General features: G+C 38.8%; 1 protein-coding gene across 1 annotated transcript in view; it reads left to right on the top strand.

Annotated features, from left to right (window-relative positions):
* SLC15A5 (solute carrier family 15 member 5) overlaps positions 1 to 17,193 on the top strand; it is an 86,649-nt gene that overhangs the window by 24,039 nt on the left and 45,417 nt on the right. The window contains 3 exon segments of the mRNA XM_090275112.1: positions 61 to 275; positions 4,207 to 4,352; positions 5,597 to 5,672. Of these exon segments, the coding sequence (XP_090131238.1) occupies positions 61 to 275; positions 4,207 to 4,352; positions 5,597 to 5,672 (437 nt within the window).

The raw sequence follows: 17,193 nt of genomic DNA, 5'->3' as shown, positions 1-17,193 counted from the left end.
GGCATCCTGGAAAACGGAAGAACAATTCCTTTACAAATGCATATCTCCAATTATTTGCAGGTTCCTCTCTCCTGACAACCTTTGGAGTGTTCGTTAATGCACTGAAAACATGCTGTCTGCGACATCTTTATGGGGACCTGACAAGCTGGTTAGACCATGCCAAGGAAAAAAATGGTGGCTGCTACAATGTGCCCCACGTGGAAGACACACAGTTTTTCTTCACCCTTCTCTCTCTCTTCGTTTTTCAGCTTCTTTACAAAATATGCATTATGCAGGTAAGGAAGGGTAATTAATACTACCCCGAGGACCAATAAAATAACTGCAGCTTAACAAATAAACACTTTATTTTCATCTCTGCAAGCATTTTCCATACATTTCGTCAGGCAGTTAGACTGTAAATGCTTCTAATCATTACAGGCTCTAATTTCAAAAGCTAAGTGGGGTCAGGTGGAGGCATACCTGAGGCATATCTTGGTATGTTGTTTCTTTTGTAGAATTATAAATGTCTTTGGGTTGATGCAGACGATACTTTAGAGTGCATAGTTAAAAAGCATAAGGGCAGTAAAGGAAAATATGAGATCTAAGAGCAATTACCCAACCTCCCTTCAGCCAAAGGTTTTGCCTTTCTCCCTCATTAAGCCTTTAAAAACTAGTAATAACAACTAGTTAAAATGACTGAATTGAGTACCACCCCCACTGTACTCTTAAGTACTAATGAGCAAGCGAATCTCTCCCTACCCACTCTGAGTTCCTTGATGAATCAGTCCCTATGCTGTGAGAACCCAGAGGAAAAACAGTACATCCAAAGCGTCCTTTATAAGTAAATATGATTTAAACAATTTTTTATGTAATAATGCTCAAAGACTAAATTACTTATGAAGGAATATTATGATCATATATCAAATGATCCCAGAAGTCACTGAAGAAGCTTGAAACTTTGCTGCAACCCCCAACTTGAAAATTAGATGACTAATGAGTGAGTTGTATTTATATATCATATACCAACAGAGCTGAAAAGAAACTAAGAGATTAACTTACTCAGCTACTTCATTTGCTGAAGAGGAAACTAAGGCTCAGAAAAATTAAGTGATTTTGGAGGACATGAGTAGTTCACACAGTTAATAGTAGCAGAAGGAACAGAAGATTATACCTTCTGTCTCTTAGTATAATGCTTGTTTCTCTAAACCCTGGGTCAGCAAATTACAGCTTGCAGGCCATATCAAGTCCACTATTGTTTTTTGTATGTCCTGTAAAGTAAGAAGGTTTTTACATTTTTATATAGATGAAAAAAAATCAAAAGAAGAAGGATATTTTGTGGCATGTGAAAATTACATGAAATTCAAGTCAGTGTCCACAAATAAACTTTTATTAGAACACAGCCATTCTTGTTTGTTTTTCATACTATTTCTACTTATGCATAAAAACAGAACTGAGTAGTTGTGGTAGAATCCGTGTGTGGAAATATTTTCTATCTGATCCTTTACAGAAAGTTTGGTTGCCTTTGCTCTGAACAATGTATGAAAGCTAGGCTGATGAAGCACATTCAGACTCCCTCCTGATTCCACAATAGCAGCTGGCAGAAAACCCCCAAAATATTACCCATATATGTGATAATTAATATCATTAAAATGTTTTAGAATGAAGAAATTAATAATGAGTACAAAATTACTAAGTGATTCATAGCTAGCCTTGAATTTTCTGTGCAGATAAGACAAATTACTGATTCTTTATCTTCATATATAGAGACACCTGATATTTCTTTTGACTGAGCTTTCTCTGATAAATGCACATTTTTTAAATTTGATACAAATTACAATAAATTCTGATAATCTAATTTGTAAGCATCTCACCAAATCTATATGCCCCATTTTATTGCAAAGAACAAAAACTAATACTTATTGATAACCTATGTGTCATAGCTTCTGAAAGATGACTTCACAGTATCTTATTAAATCCCCACAGCAAGTCTGCTTAGCTAGAAGTCACCCTACTAGTATGTGGCAGAGAGGTCATCCCAACTCAGGACTAGTGTCAACACCAACACTTTGCTGTTACTCACAATGCCTCTCTTGCAGCTGGGTTAAAAAAATCCCTGATACAGTCTCTACAGGTTCCAAAGTATATACAGTCATGTTTGCCAGAAACTTCAAAGAAAATAGAATGTATTTCTCAAGAGAGGCAAAGGGAACTTCCACTATGATAGACTGTAATTAGATCTTGCCTCCAGAAGGAATAATTACCAGTATAAAAGTAATCAAAGAACCAAGAATAAAGCATCATAGAATTCCATATTTTAAATTTAGTAGCCATTATTGACCTTAACTTCCAAGACATACATTTAAAATATGTTGACATTAAGGCCGATGATGTTGCCGTTTGACATTATTGGCCATTCAAAGGTGAAAATGAATCTCTATTGACAGCAATTATTTCTGAATTCTTAGAGACTTGTCTGAAATAAAAGTATTTAAAATTTTAAAAGGGGACGATTTCAGAACTTGAGGCAGAAGCAGAAATGATTTCAAGCTTTCAAGACACTGGAGCCTTTTTTAGATTAGGCAATATATTAATATCACTTCACTAAAGATTAATAGTACATTTGCCACATTATTAAGTTAACAGGTTTCTATGTCTGTGATTCATGCTGATAATAACTTTATTTCTATTAACAATAATTCTCATTTGAAATGAGTAACAGGAACTTCCAGGTTGTGCTGGGAGACTTTCAGTTTTACAGTGGTTCTGCTGCGTGCACTTTTAAAAAAAAAAACACCATTCATTTTCCTCGTACTGGGTGATATGTGCCTAATAATTTTATTGAACTAGGGAAGAACTAGCTAACATTCCCTCCATTTTTACTACATACCCAACCAAAATAATCCTTGTTTACAATGCCATGGGTCAAATTAAAGGTTGGGAGATAAATTATCATCAGGACATACTTTATATCAATAGAAAAAAATCTCATGGAAAATGTGGTCCATTCCTGGGTTTAAGCAGTTAACACAGAAATACGCTCATTTTACAATTGGTGGGCTCATTAACAGCTGTACTGACTTATGACTCTGATCCTCCTATCCCCTCTCAAATTGCATAATTGATAATAGAGAAGGGCTTAGTGAAGGTTTCAAACAAAAAGTTATCATCTGGATGTTTAAGCGAGACTGCCCTCCCAGGGTAGTGGAAAGGCAGGAATCTTAAGGTAGTTCACATGCTGTTGAGAAAAATTGGAGAATACATTCCTCAAAGGCAAGACTCAGTTTGACTTTTTCTCCTTGACAGTTAGTAACTTTGTGTGCCACTGGGAATTAAAGAAATGCTCTGTGCTGCTAATGAAAATAATAAAGATGTGATTATTCCAACAAAGCTCCCAAACTAGAAAAGTGAAGAGAGGCCCCCTTTCCTGTGACAATGTGCTTTCGTTCTGAGGCTGTAACCTAACAGCAGGGTTGGACTATATGAAGAGGCTCCGAGTTAGGGTTGGAGTTTTAGTCAGCATTCAGGCTGTTTTAAAAATGAAATTCTAACAGAACTTTAACGGCTTGGGGTGGGATTGAGGATTTTTTTTTTTTTTTCATTTCTTATCTGCTACTTTATTATACAAACCTTTTTCACGTAGTTCCTTTTTTGGTCATGTAGTGCCACACAATTTATTTTAAAAAGAGTATAGAGACAGATATGTCTTCTTTTTTCTAACATTGCTAGGCTCATGTTAAACACAAGGCCAATCCAGGGAGCCCACAAACAAGCCTCCAACAAGTAACGTGCTTCCACCCTGGGCCTCTCTTCTTAACAAGAAAATCATGCCACTGAACTAGATGCTATTTAAAGAAAATTTTTTTTTATCAAGGTGCAAACATCCTCAATACTTTCTATACTGGCTTTTGCTTTATTGTTAAAAATAAAGCTATGTGCAAAACTTAAGTTATTTGATTTCTTATGTGTCATCCGAAGCACAAAATTAGGGCCACTGTCTCTTTTTATAGGAAAATTAAGAAGATGGAGTCAGTAACAAAAGAGTCCTCTGTAAGAATTAGTGGGTAAAACTGCCCTTTGACAGCTCAAAATCAGGGCCTTAAAGACCTGGGAAACATCCAGGCCACCTGTCACAGAGTATGAGCCAGAAACAAGATACCTGCTACAGGACTCTTTCTCCCAGGTTAAACCCCTCTCTTGATGCGTGACTCCTCTGCCCCTCAAATATAGGTTCCTTCAGGATATTACCTGCGGGCCATGAACTCCAGCCTCAACTTGGATGGATTTCTTCTGCCAGTTGCAATAATGAATGTCATCAGCATCCTACCCCTGATGTGCTCTACAGCAAAGTCTGATTTCGACAAATTGGGAAGAAGGTGAATTTGAGAGCAACAACAACCAGCTTCTCAGAACTCCGTGCAGACATCAGCGTCCGATTTTCTTCCCATTCTTCTATGCTTCCTCAGTAGACACACCTGTTAGGAAAACCTGGTGAAACTTGTGGTACCACCAAATGGCCTATCCTTTTTCAAGGAAGGTAGTCCTCACTCCTAAGTCAATGCTGAGCGTGCTCTTAAAAAATAACACAGGTAATGAACCTAAAAAGACAATGCGAGGCTACACTTGGGAGGCATTAACTTCTGAACCAGTAGCAAAAGTTATTAAAAATTAGTACTTTGATCAACAGCTTCAGTATAGTACTTTTTCAAATAGTAAGATATATAGCAATAATTTTCAAACATTTTTCTAGCTTTATTGCGACATAATGGACATATAACATTGTGTAAGTTTAAGGTGCACAACATGATGATTTGGTACACGTTTTGTGAAATTAACAAAGGTTAATTAACACATCCTTTACCTCACATAATGTCCATTTCGTTGCTGCTGCTGCTGCTGTTGTTGTTGTGACTGGGAACATTAAAGCTCTATTCTCATTTTTTAGTAAAAAATATTAGGGCATGTTACTTAGAACACAATTAATGGACCATAAAATGAATTTTCTCTGATTAAGATGGGACGGGAGGAGCTGAAGTAAATTCTGATCATACTCTCTTCTACGTTGCTGTGGACCCTTGGGCACTGACATGGAACAAGAGGACAGGGACTGCTCCAAAAGAATCAGGAATCTGGATCTCTGCCCATGCTCTGCCACTAGGTGCTACTGGGTGACTTTGAAAAGCCACCTAACCTTTCTTGTCTTCTAGTTCTCTCATTCTTTTCAGCAAGCAGCATACCCTAGATGGGCTTTGGGTCCCTCTGTTCTGTAAGATTTTTGAAATCATGTAGGCTGCCACCAGTGCCTGGAGCATGGTCCTAACACATGGTGACAGCTCTGTGAACATCAGTTGGTATGGAGCCATCATTTGTGGTTGTTGGGTAAGCACAATCTGAAAGCCAAAAGAGTTGGAAACTCTTAAAAAATATCCTGTGATGGTAACCTGATGTCTTATTATCTACTTGTGAAACATTCAATTGAAATAAAAGCAGGCATTTCAAAGGTTCTCTTCTCTTTGTTAACCTGTTCTGGTTCTTCATTCCTCCTTTTTAGAGATCTGTGGGGACCGTGCCATCTTCTAGTAATCCGTTATTATATGTTTTGCTGTCTCTCTGTTTATAGAAGTTACACTGTAGTGTGTGTGCTTCCTGTTACTAAAGAAGGCCCTCTTCGGGATTACTCCAGCTCACCTCAGAGGGTAGGCTTCTTTTTGGAAAAAATGCAAAGTGACAAAACTCACCTTAGGTTATCCCATCTTGTTGTCTTCGATTATGGAGACCTTTTAATACATAAACTTTTCTGATTTATTTCCTAAGCCAAACCCTGACATTTATTGTAATAGGTTTAGGCAAACTATAAATATGAATAGGTTTTGACAATCTTTAAATCTTAAAAAGTGTTTGTGTGTGCCCACATAGAAATCCCAAAACCAGTATTTAGTGAATGTCCAGCATTATTTGAAGATGTACATACCCTCAGCAAGTAAACTATTAAAACAGAATGAATGCAGAAGTAAATGGAGGCAAATGTATATTGCAAAATACTAAAACTTTTGAAGTCGTGTATAGTACCACAAAAATCCAGTGTGAGCTTCCAATTTTGCTTAATTACCAAAAAAAATTCTTAAATTGGCTACTTAATGAAAATATACTATACAACATGGCTGAACGAATTACCTTAGAAACTCTTCCTGAGAACAAGAAATCTTAAGTTCACTTTAAATATAAGCAACTTTCTCTTGAACAATTTTCCAACCTTGCATATTTGAAATTATGTTTTTTCTTAAAGAAAGATATATATATATATAAAGATATATATAAAGATATATATATATATATATATATTTGGATAGAGAAAAGTTAGAGTTTTCTAATATATTGTTTGATATTAATGAATTAAATATTTTCCTTCAAGATTGCTAACAGAATAGTTGGGCAGCAAAAAAGGGAAAAAAAACTAGACTCATTTTTAAATAACTGAACTATGTTCCTCTGAGTGCAGAATACTGAATTCAGTTGTTTCTGAACCAGACTTCATTCATTTGTTCACTTACATACTTGTTCATTTCTCTGCATGATATTTTGCTATAGAAATATTAAAAAGTATGATGCTATGCATCTTTTTTAAGTAGGTATTTGCTTAAGTTTTTTCATATTCTGCTTATGATTATAAAAGCTTAAGTTTCATCAGGATATATAAGCACAAAATGAGGGTACTTTTTATTGTAATTTATGTAACTGAATTTGTCTAATATTAAAATTTCCTGTCACTTTGAACTCAAGGGCCTTGAAAATGTGAGGGAAAGGTGAAGAGATTGAGGGGAAAAAAACTCATGGACAAGGACAACAGCATGGTGATTGCTGGGGTGGGGGTGGGGGAGTGAAGGGGGAGGAGGGGATAAGGAAGATAAGTGGATGGACATTTCACTTGGGGTGGTGAACACACAATAATGTACAGATTATGATGTGTTGTCGAATTGTGAGCCTGAAACCTGAAGATTTTGTTAACCAGTGTCACCCCAGTAAATTCAATTAGAAGGAAAAATGTGAGTAATACGTTAAGTGTATAAATTATGAACAAACAAACATTTATGAGTTCTTAATTTGAACCTAAGCACCTTCATATACATATCCCATTTAAACTCATGATAAACCAGCATTTGATAGGTCAAGGGTCGCAAAGATAATGCGTCATTTGAATTCAGCTATTCTAATTCTAAGGTCATTGCATTATTATTATTTTTCAGTCTTCAAGTGAGGATATGTTTATTTATTTTAGAGAGAGAGGAAAGGAGAGAGAGAAAGAAAAACTGAGGCATCAATGTGAGAGAGAAACAGCGATTAGTTGCCTCCCTAAGTGCCCCAACATGGGATTAAACTCACATATGTGCCCTAACCAAGGATCAAACCTGCAACCATTTTTGGTGTACTGGATAATATTACAACCAACTGAACCATCTGGCCATGGTTCATTGCATTATTATTATTATTATTATTCCAATTACCAGCTATACATAGATGTTAGGCTATAGGAGTTAAATTATCAGTGTTAATTTGGTATCCTTACTGTTATTTCTAAATAAGGCCCTGAAGTGAATGAAAAAATTATTTTATCACCACAATGGGCAGTTACTCCTTAGACCACCACTCCCTTCCATGTTCAGTCATTCTCTTTCCAGGGACTGTGACGTTTCTGGAGGCAGATGGTGCAGACAGTGCCGATGCCTCACGTTTGACGTCGCAATCACAGCCCAGGCCAAGAGTGAGGAATGGGGAAATCTTACTCAGTTGGTCAAACTAAAAATTTAATAAAGGAAAAAATAAACTTACTTCTTTTAACTTATCCTGGAAATAATGCAATAAAAGAAGGGTTTCTGATTCAAGGTAAACCATTCATAAGTTTAATCACCTAAAGAAATCAAAAAGCATATTACAATACCAACTATTTCTAATAATATCCAAGACTTCCAGAACTGTGAAAGACAAAGTCTTGATGTGCTCAGAGTGTTTTGTCAAGACTCTATTTTTTTTCTAACATTACATATGAGGGGATTTATTTATTTAAAAGTCAACCTTAGTTCACCAAATATTTAGAATCAGCGATATCATTTTGATTAATCCAATGCCATAACTGGATATACTTTATTTTTGCCCTTTTTAGTTAAAAAAATGTTTACATCATGAGTATTTCCTTTTGTTAGGCTTCATTAAAATCCTGCAGTATGTGGCATTTAGTGGTTAGTGCTGACACACACAAGTATTAATCTGACTAAAATTAGCCTAATTAAGATTGTTATTAAGCCTTACACAAAGCAGAAGTGTACAACACAGTAGGTAGCAATTATCTTGGCTTTTAAATGACATTTGAATTGAAATGTGGATGAAGTACATTCAAATATCTGCCAGGCCTTCCTCTTTAAAATAAAAACTTGAAAATTCAAATTCTAACTCTAAGTCCTTTATGATGTTGGTATAGCCAAGATATTGATTGGTTTTTACATAACCAATACTTCTACTAGTTCTAATAATTGACAGTAAAATGAACTTTTTTATTTGGTAGGAACCAAGGTGCTTGATAAACTAAAAACTGAGTCAGGGATCTGATCATATTCACTGAAAATAGGATTACTTTGGCAAAACTACTTTTTCTGTATTATAGTTTCAGAACTGATAGATTTTTTCAGGAAATATCACAGTGTATACCCAGTGCAAATACCTAGTGAGAGGAACTGTGTGATCACTAAAAGAAAGAACGTGTAAATATCTACTCTGAATAATTTGTTTGTTCAATTGTTCATTTGTTTAATAAAAACACATTAATATTCTCAGGTTCTTTTTTTTTTTTAATCCTCACCCAAGGACATGCTTATTGATTTTAGGGAGAGAGAGAGGGAGGGGAGAAGGGAGGGACAGAAACATCAATGTGAGAGAGAAACATTGATTGGTTGCATCATATGCACCCTAACTGGGGACCGAACCCACGACCTAGGAATGTGTCTTGATCGGGAATCAAATCCGAAACCTTTCAGTTCACGGGATGATGCCCCAACCAACTGAGCCACACCCACCAAGGCAGGTTCTTATTTTTAAAGGTGACATCAATATTGTACTTATATTTGAGGTGAAGTAGCCTATTTTTAGTACAACATCTGAAGCAATAATCGATGTCTTATAGATGCATTCACGTATCTGATCTCATGTAAATAAGTTATCTGTTCCAGTCTCAGAAATTAAAACACAAGTTGGATCTCCTGAGATGAGTTCCAGTGGTCTAAAGGGAAACAAAAGACAAAATATGGATAGCTCAGTTCAAACAGAGAAATACATCACTATTCGAAGAAACAATAAAAGTAAAAAACATATGCCATTCTAATAGTCGGTGAGAAATACCTTCCGCAAAGGCAGCAGATACATAAAACAATAACATTATAGCTGTCTCTATGAGAGTGGTTTTATGGATACCAATATGTTCTCATATGAGCAAATTTCCTCTTCTGGAAATTTGCCAAAATTATGGATCCAAGGACAATTTCTCAAGAACTCAATAGAATTTTCATATTATGGTTGTGTTACATATCAGAGACTCATACATCAGACTACCTATAAAAACCCATACTTTCCTCAGTGAATAAATTTAACCAATAACTGAAGAATCTTAACATTTCTTAGAATGAGATTTTGCTTCAGTGTGAAATAGCAAGTGAAACCTTAATGTTTGAATAAATTCTGACTTTCTTTTCTTTCATTGTGGCCTAATTTGGAAAATTATTACATGGTAGAATAATAGAATAAACTATAAGAGCTTCAATACTCTTATGGACTTGTCTACAACCACACAGTCAATATTAAAACATACATTATTTATCTGAGCATACTATTTCCTTTGGAACCATGTGCTTTATCTTGTAAATACAGGTCCACTAGAGGTTTAAAATGTGTACATTCTGATAAAATGCACTCTGCTTTGGATGAGTTATGATCTCATAGAAGTTAAGAATAAAAATGGAGTGGATTAAATTTAGGTTAGAATCAAACTTTGTTTTGAATTTCAAAAAAGTCATTTTTCACTGGCACAGAGCACAGTAGCAAATAAAAAACAAATGTGGTTATCTATATCCTTCAGGTAAAATATGCTTTGCCTTAAAATGTCTGGATAAATAAGTTAAATATTTGTGCTTTGCTTGAAATTGTCTGGAGAACTGTCTTTCTTTGGATTTTGCTAGATCAGTTCTGAGTGCTCTGTGCTAGAGCACAGGAATCCCCTAGGGATCTTGTTTAAATGAAACTCTGACTCAGTCCTCCTACTGTGGAGGTTGAGAATCTGCATGGCCAACAATCTCCCAGGTGATACTTCCACTACTGTCAGGAACTACACTTTGCATCAAGGACAGAGGAAGATGCCAAAAGATTGTTCTCTCACAGTTCATACCTATATGCAGGCACTCATGACCCAGATAAAAATACCACATCTTCTCATCAGGTCAGAGCTAAAATTAAGGAGTAGGCAATAAAAGCTGATGACTTAACTGATGCTTTCCTGGCCCAAATTTTGCCTGCCATTGGCTTTTGTACTGTCTGCAAGCTAAGAATTTTTATTTTTATTTTTTACAAATAAGTTTTACCTTTTATTTTGTTCCATTATACAAGCTAAAAATTTTTTAACAGATGATGTTGGCAATTGATTTGATGATAAGAAATAGTAACTCTGAATACCCATTAAATGATTGAATTCCATCAAAAAATTGTAGAAATTTATTCTATCTCTTGTTACATAAGTACCTAAATATCTTCAAAATTTGTCTTTGTTCCACAGAAACTAAAATGTTTATTACTGACCTTTCACAGGAAAAATTTTTTATTTTTATTTTTGCTGATCTCTTGTCTAAACTATTGCCTCTAATGCTATTTTCTGAATAAAATATGAGCTTTTTTACATAGTACATGTGATAAACAAAAAAGTGGGCAGAAGGAGTGACCATGATGTTTTTTATCTAGATCACCCTAAATTAGTTAGAATGAGGAGTACTACAGAAGATTGTCATAGAATTCAAGTTCTAAAATAAGAAAGCAAAGTTGGAAAACTTATTCCTAACCAGCTTAATGCTCTCTTTAAAGTTCACATAATTATCAGGGACAATATGATTTGTGCAATTTGAGCAACTTAATTTTTATGTAATACCTAAACATACCTGTATTAGTCTTCTAGGGCTGCCATAACAAGATACCATAGACTAGGTGGCTACTTATTTCTCACAATTCTGGACACTTAAAGCCCCAGACGAAGGTGTAGACACGTTTGATTTTTCCTGAGGCCTCTCTTGTTTGAGTTGCAGATGGCCACTTTCTTGCTGTGTTCTTCATGTGGCCTCTCCTCTGTGCATGTACATATGCTGTGTCTTTTTGTCATCATCTTCTGAGGACACCAGTCTTGGGCCCCATTCCTATGACCTCAGTTAACCTTAAAACCTCTTTAAAAGCTCCATCTCCAAAGTCACATTGAGAGGACTTCCACATATGAATTTTAAGGGAATATGATTCTGTCCAAAGAAACACACAGAAAAGTATAAAGTTATTTGTAAAATTGGGTTACATATTATAATGGATTGGCAGCATTTTTTCCTTTCTCAGTGATACATAAAAACGTGTTTCTTCTGATAGTTGAATATATCTTATACTGAGGGAAACATGATAGCTCAGAAAATAAATAGTGCTGAAAGCTCTTTAACAAGAAGTAACAGACTCCCGCCCCAGCTTTCTCCACCTCCCAGGCTTAATTTCTGGAGGCAAAATCAGTTTGAAATCTTTAGATGCTGGTTATCTAACTTAATAAATAATATGATTACAAGGATATTTTTATTTAAGTTGGCAATCCATTATATACATATAACTCATGGCAAAACCAAATAATTTTATTCAATTTTCTCATACAAAATTTTATTTTCTGTACTTGAGGAGTATCTGATTTTTCTCAATAACTTAATTAAAAATTGTCTCTCTTAAATTTTCAAACTGCTCTACCAGTTTTACTATACTATCACTAGCTTTTTCCCAGTGCTAACACAAATAGGGTAATGTACCAAAGGCCCCCTTTCCTCTGGGAATCTCCTTGCAGACTCCCATGTCCTCATAAGACTTTCTTATCTTTGTTCCCTGTCTTGACTGTGGCCCTCTAGATCTGCTGCATGGTGCTCTCCTGTTAGATCTCTAGCTTACCTCACTTCCTCTTTCTTGGCTTAGGTCCTCTACCATCATTTATCTTTTAGCAACTTCCTAAGAAAGAGTACATAGGAAGTATTTTTTCCTAGAACTTATATGATTGAAAGGTCTTCTTTTGATCCTTGCACTTGATAAATTGGTGTACATAGAATTGTAGGTTGAAAGTTATTTTTCTTCAGAATTTTTAAGCTATTGCTCTAATGTCCTCCAGGGACTTGAATGACTATTGAGAAGCTCTGTGCCCTTCTGATGCTCATTCTTGTGTTTGTGACCTCTTTTCCTAACTGGAGCTCTCTTCTCTCTGTCTCTATACTCTAAACTGTCATGTTATTGTGCCATGATGAAGGACCTTTCAACCATAATAATAATGGCTACTAATTTCTGCCAGGAACTGTAGCAGAGAAGAGAAGGTAGCGACCAATTAGAGTGAAGTAAAAGGAAAAAGAAATCATGAAAGATCATATAGGCCATGTTAAGGATTTTGGATTTCATCCTAACTGAATAGAAACCCAGACAAGATATTTAAGCAGAAGAGTAACATTGAATTTGCATCTACATAAGATCACACTGACTGGTAGGTGTGTAATAGGTAGGCAAGAGTGGGAACAAGAAAACCAGAATTTAATATGCTGTTGCAGATAATGTGGGTCAAAATTTATGATTTGGATTAGAATGATGGCAGTGGCTATGGAAGGAAGCAAGTTAATTTAAATTTATTTTGGAAATAAAACCTAGAGAATGTAATAATAAATTTGAAGATAAGGGGGGAAAGAAGAGAGACCAGAATTCTGCCTGGAGTACATAAAGGTACTGGAGGAAGTTAAACAGAAGAGTGAAAAAGAAGGAGCAGGGGGAAAGATCAGAAGTTCTGTTTTGTGTATCCTCCTCTTTGACACCGTCCCTTAGACATCATCTCTCTTTCTGACCTTTCTTTCAGTGATTTTACTTCTTTTTTTTCTCATCCCCAAATGCAAATATGTTTGAAGGTGTCACTCAGATGTTCTCTTCTTTCCTTCCCCAATAATTTTTTGATTTTACCTAACCCTTACTTTCAACTTTACATAGATGATTCATTTAATCTTTCTCTCTTGACTCAACCAATCTTCTGACCTATAGTTCACATTTTCAGTTGCTTTCTGAGCACTGCTCTTTAGATTCCCCTTTTGTACCTCTGACTCAACTTGAAATCAAATTCATTTTCTCCATGTCTACTGTGGGTCTTCTTTACATAGTTGCCACTACCATCTTCCCAATCATCTGAACTCATAATCAACATTGACATCTGTGGCCTCCTTGTTCCTTGCTTTGGACACTATTATATCTTGTGTTTATACTCTCTACATTTCCGGGCAGTGGCTGCCCTAATTGTAATTCAAGGCCCCAGTATACTGTACCAGATTATTTCTGACCTTCCTATCTTCCATCCTCCAATATCTCCCATTCTATCAACTAGCACATGGCCCTTAGAGTAATAATTTTAGATGGCAATTCTAATCATTTTACCTGTGTCTAATATTTCCAATGATTTCATTATCTTCAGAGTAATTGCAACATTCCTTACAAATACACAAAATGCCTCATAATCTGATCCCAATCTGTCTTCTTCCAAGATTCCCAATAGAGTTCCTCACCATCTTGATAATGTGTCTGATGTTCACACTGTGCTTTTATTCATGCAATTTGTGCTGTTTTTACCTCTTCCTCTTTAAACCTTCTCCTTTAAAGCATAGAATGATTCCTCTCACCTCTCCAACCAGAAATAAGTTCTTCTCATTATATTCCCCAATAGACTATAAATCGTGTTGTTTTGTGTATCAGTATTTTGATCTTTTTTATTGCTGTGGATGTCTGTGACACAATATTCTAGCGTCCGCATCGTTTAGAGCTGCGACTCAGAACATGGCGCGTTCCTAGAAGCCGCTTTCGGCATCAGTGGGCGGCGGCGCGTGGACTTGCAAGCGTGGGGCGCGGGACCAACCGACGCCACTTCGTGTTGGACAGTGGAAGCTGGAGAGCCGGGCTATTCGGACTGAGCCAATTGGTTTCCATGGATCTCAATAGTGCCAGCACTGTTGTTCTTCAAGTCTTAACTCAGGCCACCAGTCAGGATACTGCTGTGTTAAAGCCAGCTGAGGAGCAGTTGAAACAGTGGGAAACACAGCCAGGTTTTTATTCAGTGTTGCTGGTAAGTTGCTTAAAAATAGTTATTACTTTTAATAAAATGAGACACTATTCTATTGTTTTAAAAACCTACTTGTGTTGGTGGTTTACTTAGTGAAACTGATCCAAATGTTTGGCTGCCATTGCACTGCCATTTACTAATTCGAGGCATGGCACTTGGAGGACATTTAAGAGATGTTTATTGTTGGGTGAGTATACCCAAGCAGGGTATTGGTAGTATCTGCTTAGAAGGTTACACTGCCAGTTTTCTATTTTAGCCTGTAAATGCTGCCCTCAAGACTGTAAAGGAGGAAAGAGGAAGGACATCTCTAAAATCAGAGAAGGAAAACTCTGACTCCAAAAAACCTCCGCTGCCTTGCGGCATACCTCTTCAGGGGAAAGGCTAAGGGAGTAAACCCCGACAGAAAATCCGGAGCCGGAGTCCCTAAGGCGGTTTGACATTGTAGTCAACACCGGCAACTCCTGCGGCGCACCTGAAGCCAAGCTGTATTGACTTTGTCTTTCCCTTGGACCCTTCAGCTGCGAAGAGAGGGGGGGTCTGCTGCATGGGCAACAGCAGACCCTCCATATCACCCTGCCCAGGCTCTGTAGCTTCAGTTTCACTTGAGAGGACACTCCAGCATCATCGCAAGATGTCGACTCAGCACGGGAGGAGACAGATACCGGTTATAAGCTCATCCGATTGGCGAAGGAAACGAGCGCCAGGGGTCTCCTCTGATGGTGGGAGAGGTCATCGCACCTCACTGGACAGCTACCGTCTCGCCATGGCTCGCCTGCCCCACTGGGTGCGTGGGGATCAGAGAGGCGCCTCTCGAAAAGTGGGCCACAAAACACCTGCACCAGTTAATTCCAAGCAAACAACAAGGAAGAAGCCTCCGGCTCTTCGCCTCGCTAGCTGGAACATCAGGACCATGTGCCCCGGACTTACTGCAGACCTTCCGTGGATCAAGGGTGCCAGGAAAACCGCTGTCATCGATAGGGAACTGGCACGACTAAACATCGACATTGCGGCTCTACAGGAGACCCGGTTGGCTGACAACGGAACCATCAGAGAAACCAACTACACCTTCTACTGGCAAGGGAAGTCTCCGGACCAACCAAGACAGCACGGTGTTGGGTTCGCTGTGAAGAACACACTTGTTAACTCCATAGAGCCACCCACAGGAGGCACAGAGAGATTACTTACCCTCCGATTGTCAACAACTTTCGGCCCAGTCAGCATTCTTAGCGCGTATGCTCCAACCCTCTGCGCCACCACCGAAGAGAAAGAACAGTTCTACCATGCACTGGACGAAGCGTTATCCAAGATTCCCAGAAGTAACGCTCTCTATCTCCTTGGAGACTTCAACGCAAGAGTAGGAGCCGACCACATGGCCTGGCCCACCTGCCTTGGAAACTTTGGGAGAGGAAAGATCAATGAGAATGGTCAGCGACTGCTTGAGCTTTTGTGTCACCACGGCCTGTGCGTGACAAACACATTCTTCAAGTGCAAAGAGATCCACCAGGTGTCATGGAGGCACCCCCGCTCCCGCCATTGGCACCAGCTTGACCTCGTCATCACCAGAAGAACGGATATTGGCAGCACCCTCCTCACCCGCAGCTACCACAGTGCAGACTGCGACACGGACCATGCCCTCGTGGTAAGCAAGGTGCGCATAATGCCGAAGAGGTTGCACCACTCCAAGATGAAGGGTCGCCCACGCATCAACACCAGTTGTGCCAGCAACCCAGTTAAGACCCAACAATTCATCAACAAGATGGAAGATGCACTCGGCGAGGAAGTGGCGGCAGATGACATTATCGAATCCAATTGGCCACGTCTCCGCGACGCCATATACAACTCCGCCATTATTGCTTACGGGAAGAAAGAGCGGAAGAACGCTGACTGGTACGAGGCTCACTGGGAAGAAATGGAACCCGTGATCGAGGCTAAGAGGAAGGCCCTACTGGCTTACAAGGTCACGCCCACTCCCAGTACACTTCAAGCTCTACGGGCTGCCAGGAACAAAGTCCAGAAGACCGCCCGCCACTGTGCCAACACCTATTGGCTAAACCTGTGCAGAAGCATTCAGGAAGCCGCCGATATAGGCAACGCACGAGGAATGTATGAGGGTATCAAGAAGGCAACAGGCCCAATCCCCTCCAAGATCGCCCCCCTTAAGTCCAAGACAGGTGAGGTCATCACTGACCAGGAACAGCAAATGCGGCGGTGGACTGAGCACTACCTCGAGCTGTACGCAACGAAAAACACCGTAACAGACACTGCTCTTAAAGCCATCCCAGACCTACCAGTCATGGAGGAGCTAGACACCCCACCTACTGCGGCAGAGCTCGGCAAAGCCATCGACCGCCTTGCTTGCGGGAAAGCACCAGGAAGCGACGGAATCCCTCCAGAAATCCTAAAGAGCGGGAAACCAGTCCTGCTACAGCCGCTCCACCATCTACTCTGTCTCTGCTGGAAGGAGGGTTACATCCCCCAGGATATGAGAGACGCCAACATTATCACCATGTACAAGAACAAAGGAGACCGCAGTGACTGCAACAACTACCGGGGCATCTCTCTCCTCAGCGTCGTCGGCAAAGTATTCGCCCAGGTCGCTCTTGCCCGCCTGCAGACCCTTGCTTCCCGCGTCTACCCAGAGTCCCAGTGTGGCTTCAGAGCTGGCCGATCAACAGTGGACATGATCTTCTCCCTACGCCAGCTGCAGGAGAAGTGTCACGAGCAGCATAAACCACTCTACCTCGCCTTTATCGACCTCACGAAGGCGTTTGATCTGGTCAGTCGAAGCGGACTCTTCAGCTTGCTACGGAAGATTGGCTGTC

The sequence above is a fragment of the Furipterus horrens genome, unplaced genomic scaffold, assembly GCF_987537825.1.
Source record: "Furipterus horrens unplaced genomic scaffold, mFurHor1.1.pri manual_scaffold_4, whole genome shotgun sequence".
NCBI lineage: Eukaryota > Metazoa > Chordata > Mammalia > Chiroptera > Furipteridae > Furipterus > Furipterus horrens.
The sequence above is the reverse complement of the archived record's forward strand: the minus strand, read 5'-3'. Positions and strand labels throughout refer to the sequence as shown.